The sequence below is a fragment of the Cheilinus undulatus genome, linkage group 4 (genome assembly GCF_018320785.1).
Source record: "Cheilinus undulatus linkage group 4, ASM1832078v1, whole genome shotgun sequence".
NCBI classification, from domain to species: Eukaryota; Metazoa; Chordata; class Actinopteri; order Labriformes; family Labridae; genus Cheilinus; species Cheilinus undulatus.
In genome coordinates, this window is record NC_054868.1 from 10358552 (window position 1) to 10373593 (window position 15042).

General features: G+C 37.7%; 2 protein-coding genes across 2 annotated transcripts; one reads left to right on the forward strand and one right to left on the reverse strand.

Annotated features, from left to right (window-relative positions):
• The first annotated feature begins 3028 nt into the window (after window positions 1–3028).
• Window positions 3029–5931, forward strand: anapc11 (APC11 anaphase promoting complex subunit 11 homolog (yeast)). The gene is made up of 3 exons (XM_041785841.1): window positions 3029–3193; window positions 3309–3426; window positions 5595–5931. Exons 2-3 carry the CDS (start codon window positions 3318–3320, stop codon window positions 5738–5740), a joined length of 255 nt encoding a protein of 84 aa, XP_041641775.1. The 5' UTR covers window positions 3029–3193; window positions 3309–3317; the 3' UTR covers window positions 5741–5931.
• Window positions 5932–9058: 3127 nt separating this feature from the next.
• On the reverse strand, window positions 9059–12852 carry ppp1r27b (protein phosphatase 1, regulatory subunit 27b). Its single transcript, XM_041785804.1, has 3 exons — window positions 12458–12852; window positions 12214–12364; window positions 9059–9638 (listed from the first exon to the last, which is right to left on the reverse strand). Exons 1-3 carry the CDS (start codon window positions 12684–12686, stop codon window positions 9515–9517), a joined length of 504 nt encoding a protein of 167 aa, XP_041641738.1. The 5' UTR covers window positions 12687–12852; the 3' UTR covers window positions 9059–9514.
• Window positions 12853–15042: the final 2190 nt, after the last annotated feature.

Sequence of the window (15042 nt, forward strand, 5' to 3'; positions counted from 1 at the left end):
TGCCTTTTGACACAGGCCCTCCTTTAAAAAAAATCACTCTCTCCCTCTTAAAGCCCTTTTAGGACATTGGGTATATTTAAAAGTATTAAAAATGAATGAAAAAACTTAAAAAAAAAATTTGGTCCTTAAACTCCAGGCCTCGTCATGTATAGCAGATGTGAATTATTTTTCATAATTTTAACCCTATAAATGCCAATTTATTTTCATAATGCCACATTTTCTGACACAAAAATGAATTATGTTCTATTTAAAAAAATCAATGTATTCTTTCAATATTTTTAAATATATCTAATTCCTAAAAGGGCGTTAAGAGGGAGAGTGTGTTTTTTCTTTCTTTCTTTTTGTTTTTCCTTTTTCTTTTCTTTTCTTTTTTTTTTTTTTTGTTATTACACAAAACTGAATAGTACGTCAAAATCAGTGTTGCTGCTAATCATTGACATAGCCAAGACTGATAAACCTTGCACAAAAAATCTGCTTTGCAAAAACTTTCTTTTGATTTTTGGATCTTAACTCTGGTCCTGATCATGTATTGCAAATGTGAATTAATTTTCATAATTTAAATTTTTCACCAGACTCTGACAGCCACAGAAAACACACAAAGTAGTTTTAGTTGAAATAATTAATTTCACTGTCCTGCAGTCAGTGATGTATCCTATCAGTTCAAATAAGGTCATTATCTCTCACAATACCTCTCTGCAAACATTGAAAATGGCAACATTTGGCAGCATTTTTTTGGTGTGCAAATATTTTTACCTCTGAATGACTGAATTACAGAGGAATTAACAGGATTTCTTATTTATGTATTGCAGTGGCAGTAGAATGAAAATAAGTGGTTTTAATGGTAGTCAATGTGGCTTAAAAGGGCTTTAGGAGGGAGAGTGTGAGTTTTTTGTCTACACAGTGGAAAATTCTTTCAACACAGTGTGGATGATGACTTGTAAAAAGTTCATTAAAAATGAAAATCTTTGTCAAATATCATCAACTCAGCACGATAACTGCAAAAAAAAGAGCAAAAATACAATCAAAAAGCCCTAAAAGGGCTCTAGGAGGGCCTGAGGGGTAAATAGTGCCACATTCGTAACAAACATGCATTTGTGGGATAAGCAGCAGTGCTGAGTTTGTGAGTGCCTGTGAAAAATGTGCCAAATCATCTCTGCCAATGCCAAACAGCTTATTTTGGTGTTGCTGTTGACTTTGGTAAAAGCTTCTGGCACCCCTAGGTGCTGACAATCAGGTCCCTGATTGGCACCTGGTTGTGAGGAGTCCAGATTTAGTAGTATGATAGTGTGGGGTACAGAAGCTGATAGACCTGATAAAAGCAGTCTGAAAATAGACCAAGTACAGTTGAGCATTCCAGTTTGAGAATTAGAAACCAAATTCTATGTGTGGAGCAAAATAAGGAGAGAATAGCAGATGCCTTGGAATAAGGATACAAAAGGAAGGCATTTATACAAGATCCAAGCAGGAGGGAAATACAGAAAAGAAGACTGCATCATAAATTGTGCAAGAATGGGACACATTATATTAAATTCATCCCATCTCATTAAAATGGGAGATGTCACTTCTGTTACCAAGAGGAAATAGTAGACCATCTTAAACTGCCTGAACTGCACAAATTAGAGAAAGACATTTTAAGAGAATCTAAGAAAGGAAGAAATGATGGACATGGATTTAAAATAAATTATTTCCAAGGACTCAGGAAAAAACATTTGTCAGACATTTGTGTGGGTTGGCATCTCCCTTACTGGAATAATGAAGCTTGTCTCCTTTGGAGGCAATCTCAATGCAAAGAGACATAAAGATGTGATTTTGCAACCAGTAACAATCTCATATCTCCACAGGCTCAGACCAAACTCTATCCTTCAAGATGACAACACTCACCCCCACAGAGCGGGGCCCACAGAGCGGGGTTTATCAGAGACTACCTCCAGAATTTGGGATTCATTCTATCTATTCTGGATAGAATGGCCTCAGCTCCACTGAACATCTGTGGGATCAGCCTGGGTGTTCTGTTTGTGCCAGAGTGACCAGCACAACCACATTGCATAATTTGTGACAAATGCTGGTTGAAGAGTGCAATGCCATCCTAGAGTGTGACCAACAAGAGGAGGAGCTGACAGGCTGTTGTGGCTGTGTATGGTTCTTCCATATGCTACCGAGGCTCCTGTTTGTTAATCTAATAAATTGTGAGGTTGCCAGTATGTCTTGTTTGTTCAGACTTCAATCATCCAGTCTGCCAAAACCACTAAACAAAAGTCATGCACAAAATAAGCTGTTTGGCACTGGCAGAGAAGATCTTACAAATTTTTAATGGGCGCAACCCACATACTCAGCTCTGCTGCTCATCCAACAAATTTATGTTCCTTACAAATGTGGCACCATTTAAAAGGCTAATAAACAGGCTTTCCAGTGGTATAAAAATTTATTGCCAAGAAGTCAAGAAGTGTTATTACAACAAAGAAATAATCCATCAAACCCTAATTACCTTACTTTTTGGGTTAATATTGAAATAACTGTTGTTCCTGATTTTTAGTTGTTTCATACAACACAATATAAATTAGTAGAATGATAGAATGATCTGCATTTTATTTCTAGCAACCCTACCCTTTCCAGTGTCTGTTATTATTTCACTTATGAGAAGCAAAATTCTATATGCACTAAACAAAATACTTCAATACTTCACCTTTATATATGATCTTTAAACAGTTTTGAAAATGTATTTGAAGACTCTCTCAAACTCAAATCCTCCAACAAAAATATGCAAAACAATGGATTTATGCAGTCACATAAACATTGCAGCCAGCCAAACCCTCTTGTGCTACTCTGTTCTTTTATTTAATTTTTTTGGTCATTTATCCTGATTTGATTTAATTCCGTCTAAAAAAACCCTACTGAATTACTTCTTCTCATTGTTTACATTTGACAACACTATTTTGTGAAATACTCAATAAAGTTTATATTAAAAAAAAATCTTCTTGGATGCCAACCAACAAAGAAGCGCCGACAGTAGAGGGCGGTGTAACTGGCTTCAAGCTTACAGGCTGCCCTAATTTAAACAGTAGTAGAAGAATGTGATTTTGCCGGGCATTAGCAGAAGAAAGTAATAGCTATGTGACCAACATCAAAATTGAAAAATGTCGACATTTGTTTTGCAAAGAAACTTGTGAACAACTTCTGAAAGAGACACTGTCCGGTAAGTTAGCCAATGTTAGCTCTTACTGTAAGCTATCCACAGAAGCTATCTGTCAACGTTAGCTCACGTGCTAACGGTAGCATGTCGGCCTGATATGTAGCTCTGCTTTCTTCAGACAGGGGGGATGAAGGTGAAGATCCGGCAGTGGAATGGAGTAGCATCCTGGCTCTGGGTGGCCAATGATGAAAACTGTGGGATCTGCAGGATGCCCTTTAATGGCTGCTGCCCTGACTGTGAGTAAACAGTCAGTGTGTGTTTGTTTCTGTTTCGTGTGTGTGCCTCGTTTGATGTAAAGCACTTTGTGATTTCTGTCTGTGAAAAGTGCTCTATAAATAAAATTTACTTACTTAAACAGATATTAAATGCAGGACTTAACCTGGCTACTGCAACACTTTAAAGACAGTTTAGTTTATTAACACGATTACAAAGAACCTCAGAAAGATGGCAGCACTGGGATGATATTGAATATATGTTTAATATTATTTTGATTCACATTGAAAAGGTTTTTTAGGTATTTGTTCTGTTAAAGACTCTCACGTTCTTTAATAAAGTATCTTATCTTGAGAAAACCGTGAGGGCATAACTCTTTTTTATTGGCAGTGAGTGTACAGATAAAACAAATATACAGAAGAAAAAAAGCAGAAAATACATTGTTAACTTCACAAAATAAACAAGCAGATTATAGTTAGAATCAGTTACATTCATGAGTGCAGTAGTTTATGTTTTAATAATTGACCTGTACTTATAATAGCATTGGGTTTGTATATGTTGCAAGGTGTTTCACTTGTGTGCTGCACAAAATGTGAAGGACACCGCACTCTGACCATCAGCCAGTCACTTTATTTTTCAAATAACCCTCCTGATTATTTGACCAGTTTAATAAAGAAGTCATGTGGAAAGGCAGATTTCCGGTGAGAAAGGTGATCTATAATCATTTATCTATTACAACACTGCCACTTAACTGATGTTAAACTGAATGCAGTTTTACTTTAATAGCACAGTTTTGGTACTTTACTCAGTTAGACTTTAGATCATTTTGTCCTAAACTGACTACATTGGCTTTGTATTTGCTCTACAGACACAGGCCTTTTGTAGAGAGTAATGTCTAAACCAAAATACTGTTGCTTATAGGACGTTTTCACTTCTTTGACTAATCGGTGAAAGGCAATGAAGACACAGTAATTTGATACTAGATAAACAGACTTGAGCTTATCTTTTGCATTTTGGTATTTTGATGATAAGGACTGAGCGTTAACTTATAGCTTGATAAGTTAAAGCTCAATAAGTGGCTTAACTTAATATGACCCACTTTTTCTAAAGTAAATGGACATATTTATTAGGTCACATGAAGTAGGTCATGGAGAAAATTAATTATTGTAAAGCTTTCTTTACCACAACTCCAGAAACATAGGCTGCAATGATATTTAAAGAGATTGTCCATATTTGTTCTAGAGAAAAAACAAAGAAGAAAAAAAAATCAAATAGGTATTTTTGTGGGTTATTATTTATGTCGCTTTTTAAGGCCATCAGCATTAATGCATTCATTGCAATTGAGGTGTTTAATTATGGCCTTAAGGTTTTTTAATCACATGTCATAATGTCCCTTTCAGCACACTATTGTTCAGCCGCTGCAGCATCTCCCTGCAGGCACAGTGATGTAGAATAAAGTCCACCACTGCTCCTTAATGTCTCATTTCAGTAAAAAAAAAAGTCACAGAAAGCTCAGTGGACACGTCAGAAGCCATCTGCACCTTGTGTTATAAAATATTTACCTTTTAACATGGTTAAGTTCATGTCATAATCTCTGATCTACCAAAGTTCCTTATTTTCTTTCAAAATAACAGCAGGCCAGGCCTGTATCCAAACAGGAAGTCATTTACCTATAGTTTAAAATGGTACAAAATTCCTTAATGAAATAAAAACAGTTTTAAATGCAAACTAATGGAATTTCAAATGTTACTAAAGGTGAGCTTGATCAGGATGAACTGTAGGAATTCAGAGATTAATCATGATTAAAAATTGTAATTATTTGACAGCCCCATGCTTTTTATAAGGAGAAAAATGCACTGATTTATAAGGAAAAGTATATCCACAGAATTAAAAGTATGTGTTATGAAAGAAAGAAAAATTGCATTTTGTAATTTTTCTGTCAGAGAGTTAAAATATTTTTTTTTTAACTGCCTATAGTGTCATTTTATTACAGTATCAAAAGCCATAGACAAGGATCTCTTAGTTTAAGTGTATTGTTACATTTGTGGTTATAATAGGCACAAACTTTGATGACAAACGAACCAGTATTTTCTCATCAATGGTATTCTTTTTGCTGGTAAGAATATTCTAATGATATACACTTGATGCCCTATAAAGGCATGTAAATAATTATCACTTAACCTATTTCCAGGTAAAGTGCCAGGAGATGACTGCCCGCTGGTCTGGGGTCAATGCTCCCATTGTTTCCACATGCACTGCATCTTGAAGTGGCTGAACTCGCAGCAGGTCCAGCAGCAGTGCCCCATGTGCAGACAGGAGTGGAAGTTCAAAGAATGATGGTGCACAGGCGGCGCTGCTGATCGCCTGCAGAGACTCCCCCACAGAGACCCTGGTCATGGAGGTCATTTTTATAGCAGCTGTAAATAAACATGTTTTTGTATTGTTGTTCTGATGTGACACCAGGGTCATTTGGACCCGAAGTGTTCTGTTGACAGATTTAGTATGCAGTAATAAATAAGTAAACATCACATGCACTGTGCGCCTCTTGCTTTAGAAGTGATTGATGTGTTGTTTCATCAGAATGGCTGATTGCTCCAGAGGCTTCTGGCAGCAGGTTGGATGAACATGACCTACATTTCTGAGTGCCGCTGAACGTTTCTGACTCTAATCCTTCTTAATGAGTTTTAACCACATTGTTGTGTATTTCTTCTGAAGATCCTCAATGCACCCTTAAAGGGAACCCTCCATACAGAGACACATTCTCCTTATTAGATTAACTTTAGTGTGTTTTATATGTGTGTTATACAAAGACACACAATACATTTCTACATTTAAAATATATACAGATGAGAACAAAACTACCCACTCCCACCCACCATTTTAAAAAAAGTATTTCCCAAATGCTGTAAGACAGAGCAAGGGATTTTTAACATGGCTTTTCTAAAAATCCTAGTTTTAATCTGGATGCCAGTATTATTTTGCTCTGCACACATAAACAATATTATTTCACAAAAACCCAAACGACCAGTCAAACTTATTAGGCCCCCCTAATGCTAATAGTCAGTTGTGTCTCACAGATCTCAATCTAGTAGAGCAACCTATGAGATGGGGTGGAAGGACATTCACGTTAAGTCTGATGCTTTCCTATCATTATGGACCTAAATCTCTGAGTTTTCAGCACCTTGTTGAATCTGTCGCACCAAGAATGAAGGCATTTCTAAAGGCAGTAAATGGTCTAATCTGGTGTAACAGCTTGCAGGGACATGAATGCACCTTGTTTAGTTAGTTATGTCAGTGAGGACATTGAGGACAGTTTCTATATAGACATTTTGATGTCAAATAAAATAACTATAAACTCAAATATCTGAGTGATTTATTGACATATCATGGAATAAATTAAGTAGTTAAAAAACTGTGCAAAATTAAAAAGTTAGAGCCTAGTATACTGCCAAAATGTGATGGAAAAAGTCTCCATTTCACTTTTAAACTCAAAACCTGATCAGTTCAAGTCAAAGTCATCTCTACTTTATGTTATCAAACATTAACTTCTTTACCATTCACTTTTTCCCTTTTCAATCCATAGCAAGTAATTTTTCCATGGTTTAGTTGTCATAATCTCCAGCCTAACCAAAATTCTTGATTTCTTTCAATAAAAACAGGCATGTACCTAAAACAGGAAGTCAATTACACGTACGACAGTGCAAAAATCAGTAATGCAACAGTTTTAAATGCAAAATAGAAGACATTTAAAATGTTAAAAAAAAGTGAAATACAGAAGGAATTTCTTCTCTGAGGACTAAAACTATTCTGAGATTAATAGCGGTTATATATTTTTGATTGACAGCTGTGATAAATATATATTTCCATGACCATATAAGGAGTTCTGTGACCTCTTGATATCACAAAAGAAATCATTTAAACTTACATTTACCTGCTGCTGTGAAACTTTGCACACGTTTAGTGTGGCTGTCCAACATCTTACCAATACATTTGCTGTTAATAGAATGAAATACCCTGTGTTTAAATGCAACATTTTGCCATGTTGAGAAAAAAAGGGTCAAGATAAGTGACAGCAGCACTTTTCCTACTTTTAATGGAACATTCACAATTTGAATGAATAACACAGGTCTTTTTCTGAGAATCTGTCCATATTGTTCATTTTCCCCCAAATTGACTGCAATGTTGTAGGTTCCATCAAAAGAAAAAAAAAAGTTTAATGAAAATGTTAATGTTTTTTGACAGTGATGTGTTGACTTCCTATATGAATTAAACTTAGCTCAAAAAGTAAGGCAATTTGTGTTCGGTAGATTATTTCTGTGTTGTAACAATGCAACTTTGCTAAAATCTTGTAATATTGGAAAGCTTGTTTATTACCCTTTTAGATGGTGCTACATTTGTAAGGATCATGCATTTGTGGGTTCAGCAGCAGAGCTGAGTTTGAGGGTTGCACCTGTGAAAAATTTGCCAAATCTTTACCTGCCAATGCTAAACATCTTATTCTGCTATAAATGTTTGTCTGTCGGCAAAATACACCCTCTTTAATGTGGCCCTAATAATCCCCTAAAGCTTTATATAATTTAGAAATAAATAATATAAGCAACAGGTATTATTTTTATGTGTGGAGGCAAGGCTACACTTTAGACCAGTGGCTCTCAGATGGTGCGGCAAGGCACAGAAGTGTGCAAAAAAACCAGAGAATGGGCCCTCCCCAGTTGTTGTTTTTTTTTTTTTTGAGCATAGCAGTGCATGTGTGTTGGACCAGTAGTATTGGTGCTAGCATCCTGGCTAACAGTTACTTCATTTTGGAGCTGAAAATTGTGGAAGGCTGTGATATTTTTGTGCTACTTTACACCAATTTAACCATTTTTTTTCCTACCCATTTTTGCCACTTCTTCTGACACCTTTAACCCATTTTTGCCAACTCTTTGCCACTTTGAACCCACTTTTGCCAACTTTTTGTTACTTTGAACCTGGGTTTTGTTCCACATTTTTGCCATTTTTAACCACAGTTTTTGTTCACAGCTTTTTTTTTTCCACTTAAACCCATTTTTACCACTTTTTTTTTACCGCTTTCCAACCCACTTTTGGCATCATTTTGACACATTTTGCCCAATTTTGACAATTATGACCAATGTTTTTTTTCCTATTTTTGTCTAATCATTTTGTTCAGTGTCCCCATCAACATTGTTAATATTACCAGTATAAGGGTAATTATGTTTTAAGGGGAGGACATTTTTTGGAGGGCTATATTTTTCCAAAGCGTAAAAAAATAAAACTATATTTTGTTGCTTAGATAATAATAATGCATATTACTCTGGTTAAACAGATTGGTTTTCACAGCTTATCCTAATAATGGACCATGATTTTGCTGACCTCCATGATTCCCCAGTTGGCTGGGCCCAAGAACCCCCCCATGGGCAGCCTTGGCTGTAACATTGTTTAAAGAGTTTATTTTGTATTGATATGAAAATGGTGTGCCTTAACCTTAGGTGTGCCTTGGGCAAAAAAAGTTTGAGAACTACTGCTTTAGACTATTAATTTTTAATCAGACATATAGCCTATAGGAAAAATGTGTTCTGACTTCAAGACTTTCACAGTGCTGAGTTTTGTTCTTTCTTTGTATGAAGAATAAACAATTGAATGACAAAGATAAAATAGTTTGATAAAGTTTATTTCAAAAAGTATAAAAAGACACCTACAAACTTATATACAGTCCAAAAAGCTTGAAAATGAAAAGGCTGGAGTGAAAAAAACTTTATAACTCCTAAAAAAGCACAAGCACATAAACTTTAAAAGCAGTTAACACAGAGTGTCTGGTTTAGCTAATTTTAGCTTACAGCGAAGCACTAATGAGCCAAGCGTCAACAACAGTTTCAGCTTTCACAAGGGCCAGCTCCTACCAGCCAAAGTCCACTCTGTTCAGGGGGCAGCCGACGGGCTCTGACAGCCCCCTCCTCTTCCACAGCACATCCTCAGTCCTTGACCTCCAGAGCTGAAGCAGCTCACAAAATCAGGATGCCGGATTGTCTTTTCTTCTGTCCATCCCTGCAGAACAGTCCGGAGACTGTGCGGTTGGACTCAGACAAGTTCTTGGTTCTCAAAGTGACAGGCTCAGTCATTGGCGACCAGCCCAAAGATCTCCAGCAGCTCCTTGTTGTCTGGCTCAATGAGGTCAGCTGGCTTCTCACCGCACTCGTTCTCCAGCTCAGGGTCAGCGCCAAGCGAAAGGAGGTAGCTGGAAAGAAACACAAAACAGGGATCAGATCTTGCTGGTTTGCAAACTACTGAGACGTCTATGTGAGCTTCTGCCATTCTTCAGTGTCAGGAGGGTCAGAGTGGTGCAGGAATGCAGCAGATCCTCCAGCTTCTCTTACCTCTATGACGTAGGAAGGCCATCTATGTGAGTGTGTGTGCTTGAAAATGTGCTAAGCACCTACAGTTTCACAAAAGTGCAGACTTTTAAAGAGAGACACTTGAGCTTTTAAAACTGCAATAACCCATTTCCTTTCTTGTCAGTAAAAAGTTAGAGTTGTCATCAATAAAATTTACCCTGCTCCAACTCAGTTCACTCGCGGATTTGACTCCTTCATCCTTATTTGGTCTGGTTCTAACACAATATCAGTTACTGTTCTGTAAGCAAGTTTTACTGCACACTACCATGACAGTTTGCCTTCTCTATGCGTTTAATGTGTAACATCTGATGTTGGTTTACATAATCATGACATTTAAAATGGCCATTTCTATTACGTTTACTTAAATTACTGTAATTGAGTAGTTTTTCATGTGTTTTTTGAGTACTTTGTAAAATCAGTAATTTAACTTTTACTTGAATAGATTTAGCTTTGACAACACATGACAGTCTGTAGCACATTATGAGAGTGTGATTCCACATTTCATCCCAGAACAGCGGTTTTATTTTACTTTAGGTTAAGGCACACATTAAAATAAACATCCTGGTAGGAGATTCATATTGGATTGTTATTATCATGAATGAACTTTCTGAACAGCTGACAGCCTGTAAGACTGTGCAGGTGCATGATGGGTAATAGACTTGTTAACATCTGATGTATAGTGATGACTTGGTCATCCTGTCACCTTAAAGTGCCAGCTTACAGCAACTCCTCTAAATTTGTTCCAATTATGGTGTACAGTATGACATTGAATATAATGGTTAAAAGAGTTTCATAATGATCGTAAGAGCCAGAGATGACTAAAAGCAGCATTGTCAATCCTTCTTTATCTCTGATCAAGCTCTTAGTGTGGTGGAAAAGCTCAGATATCTGGGGCACATTATCAGGAATGATTCTTGTGATGATGATGTTCAGCGCCAGTGCTGTAAATTGTATGCACAAGCTAATATGCTAGCACGCAAATTTCAAATGTGTACAGACAATGTTAAAATTGAGCTTTTTAGAGCTGCTCATTTACGGTGCAACTACAGTAAAGCAAAATGAAAAAGTTACAGGTGGCTTATAATGATGCATTTAGAATATTTCTTAAATTGCCTAGATGGACGAGTGCCAGTCACATGCTTGTGTCCACATTTCACGCTGTACTAAAAGAAGTTATGTACAAATTTATGGGTCGATTAATTGATTCAGAAAATGAAATAATAATATGGCCTACTCAGCTCACAATGAGCAACATGGTCACTGGAAACATTGGTGCAAATGTCTCTGTGTTTTAATTACTGATACTTTTTGGACTGTGATTTTATCCATTAGTTGTTGTTTTTGTATTGTATGTTTTTCTGTATACTGATATGGACAAATGGGTCTGGAATGAAGTATAAAGTATCACACAAGGAAAGGCAATAATTCACTGTACAAGCTACCTGGCTATCAAAAGTACTTAGTGCTTACTACTTTGGGCAAACTAAAAAAAAAATAATAATAATAATAATTATTGTCTAACATAAATGGAATTCGTTTCCATAGAGAGGTGACCTTATTTGTGCAGAAAGTCTGAGCTAAGGAGCCAGGAGTTACCAAATGTTCAGCCAATAACTACCTGAAGCTTTTTTTAGCAAGGTACAACCACATTATAAAGCATTTTCCCAAACTTTTCAGCCCACGACCCCAAAAATAATGGTGACAAAGACCGGGGACCCCCACTGTCCTGAAGATTGGTTGTGGCATAGTCGAACACAGCCATGCACATTCAAGAATTGTCATGTTCAGGACTTTTTAAACATTGCTTTGATTTCAGAATAAATCTCTATGTTTTTATTTTTAACTGAACCAATTATATGCATGTATTTCTACAGAAATGTGTAAAATATACAATTTAAAACCATCTCGCAACCCCCACTCAGTGTCTCGCGACCCCCCTGTGGGAACCACTGTTATAGAGTATCACTAATTTAACTAGGATGATGATTTTTAAGTTGGATAAAAATAGTATTTAAAGAAAATATAAAATGCCAACAGTTAGCCATATTTTACCTTGATCGATTACTCTTAATGGTACCATCACTTTAAATAAACAAACTAATGCTATTCATGATGGGAAATTTAGCTCATAAGGTTAATCAGTAGGGATCTTGAGGAAGCAATCAAAATGTGCTCATAAAATAAAGTGTATTGTTATTTGTCTACTTTGGGCCTCTTTAATAAATGGAGTAGAAAATCAGTTGGGTTCCTCCCTGCAAGACTTTAGAAAGCACTCTAGTTTAGGGCTTTTTAGGCCTGAGAGCTCCATCGTCTTCTCCAAAAACCACTGACATTGTTTTGCTTAAAACTGGAGTGGAGCTTTCATTGCCTTGTGAGCTTTTCTCTGTATAGCACTGCAGATAAAGAGTAGATGCTTACCGTGCAATGTCTGGAAAGCTGTCACTGCAGGCCATGTGCAGTGGAGTCCACTGCTCCTCGTCTCTTTGGTGGATATCTGCTCCGTGTTCGACCAGCAGCTTCACACACTCCAGGTTTCCGGACAGGACAGCCTCATGGATGGCAGCCATGCCTGCATAGAGAAGGCAAGGGGGAAATACATTAATTTAGAGCAGGAAACGTTGATAGAAAAAGGTTTAAGATTCTCCAGAACAGGGTGCTGCACCTGAGTGGTAGATGGTGCTCAGGCTGACTCTTCTTGCTCTGATGAAACGTCCAATCCTCTCCAGCTCTCCATGTCGCACGTAGTCCTGGAACACAATGTCATTTGGAAAGTGCACACTGCGGACTGGCTTCAGAGAAGCTGCAGCCTTGCAGCTGAGTGGGAGTCCACACTCTTGGTTGTAAGCCTTGATGCCAATGGTCTGGGACACGGGGCACTGATAGTACTTCATCTTTGCCTGAGTTGAATTTTCGGAGCTCCTGCTAGAAGCAAATAGTTACACCAGCTGAAAAAGGAGATAGGTGTTAAAATCTGTGTAGATTTCCTTGCAATCAGTCGTCCTGCAGCAGAAAGATCAAGCAGTGTTGCTCTCTTGATGTGCAGCGTCCTGTGTGGGTCTGTTCCTCTCAAGGCCTGCGCTGCCTGTGGGGATCTTTATACTCTCTGTCAGGCTATTTTAGGAGGCGACACCTCACACATCCAGGGGCAAGATTTGGAAGATCAGTATCCTCTTGGGTCACAGCCTATCACACGCTGCACATACAGCTCACGTCTTCAGACATGACAGCCAGTAACTCTGGTCTCTGTTGTCAACCTTACATGCCCAGATGCTGCACGCTTGGAGAAACTGGCAATAAACCAGAAGCTGAGAGGATGGGAGGGGGAGGTTAGAGGCTTCTAGTAAACACCAGGCAGGATAAAAGTGGTTTACTGTTGGAGCGTGTTTGGGGCATGGAGGGGTGAGGTGTCATGTGTAGGCTGTTGACCATCAACTGCGCTGACATAAACAGTCAAAAAGGCTGCTGATCGTAGTCAGACTCTATCTTAACCTCATGATGTGGGACACAGGATGAGTGTTGAAAATTTCCAAATGACTGATGGTGGGGATTTATAATAAAGTCTAAGAAGCATTAAAAGGTTTTAGTTTTGTGCTGAACATTTTCTGGTTCATCGTATGTAATTTTCTGTTTACTTTGAGAAATCTGGCCGTAGGACAGTTTATTTACGAAAATATAAATTGGAAAAAGAGGTACATAGTGTTACATTAGTGGTTACAAAAGTGTGAAATAAGTGGTATACAGGTAAGCAGTAAAAAATGTTGGCAAAAAGGTTGGAAACAAGGGGTAAATAAGTGGTACAAAATTGTTTAATATTTAAAAAGTGGTAAATTGGTGTTAAATATATGGTCAAATAAAAAGAAATACATACAGTGCTTATAAAAAGTGTTCACCCCCTTGGATGTTTTACCCTTTATTGATTTCATTAATCTGTCATGGTTGATAAAATGTGGCTTTTATAACCAAAATATTTACAAAAAAGCATCTTTAATATCAAAGTGAAACTGTTCAAGCTCTGTCATGTTGCACATGGATCAGGCCCTTCTCAAGTCCAGACATAAATTCTCTATTTGGTTTGGGCTTTGACTCAGCCACTCCAGAACATTTGTCTTGATGTCTTTCAACCATTTCTGTGTAGCTTTCACTGAATGCTTCGGGTCATTGTCTTGCTCGAAAGTTAATCTTCTCCCGAGCTGTAGTTCTCTTGCAGACTGAGTGAGATTGTCCTCCAGGATTTTCCTATATTTTTCTGCATTCATTTTACCCTCTACCTTAAAGGGATATTTCAGGATTTTTAAAGTTGGGTCGTATGAGGTACTTGGCTATAGTAGTGGCATTAGCCTACAGTGAAAGCAGCTCCTGTCGTTATTACGAGCTCAGAGGGGATCCGGGGCATAATGGCTGTGGATGGGATCATTTTATCCGCGTAGTTTAACAAGTTTTACAGGAAAAGAGGGCAGGAAAATATATTGGCTCGCCTGTATGCTGTGTCGAAAACATACAAAGTGATTCATTTCTCCCCATCTTGGGCATAACGGCAAGTACGTTTCCATTTGTTCTCTACACAGTGACATGACATTACATGGCATTTAATACAGTAGGGTATGACAAATGGCAAGACATGATACATAATATATTATGATATGACAGGCTTAGTCAGGTTATGGTGATACACTATATAGACAAAAGTATTCGGCTACTTGGGCATTGCATGAATAGGGACTGTAATGACATTATATTCAATTGCATGTACTTTAATATGGTGTTGCCCCCCTTTTGCAGCTTTAACAGCCTCCACTCTTCTTGGGAAACTTTCCACAAATTTTGAAGTGTTTTGTGGGAATGTGTGCCCATTCATTCTGTAGAGCATCTATGAGGTCAGGCACTGATGTTGGACAAGAATCAGTTCATCCCAACGGTGCTCAATGGGGTTAAGGCCAGGGTTCTGTGTGGGTCATTCAAAAATCTTCCACACCATGTCTTGATAGTTCTTGCTATGTGCACTGGACCACAGGCATGTTTGAAAAGGAAAGGGGCCTTCTCCAAACTTTTTACACATAGTTAGAAACAAAGCATTGTCCAAAATGTCTTGATATGCTGAAGCATTAAGCTTGGCCTTCATTGGAGATAAGGGGCCTAGCCCCAACTCTAAAAAACAGCCCCACACCATTATCCCTCCTCCACCAAACTTCACAGTTGGCACAGTGCAGTCAGGCAGATGTTTTGCCGGCATCTGCCAAAACCAGACTT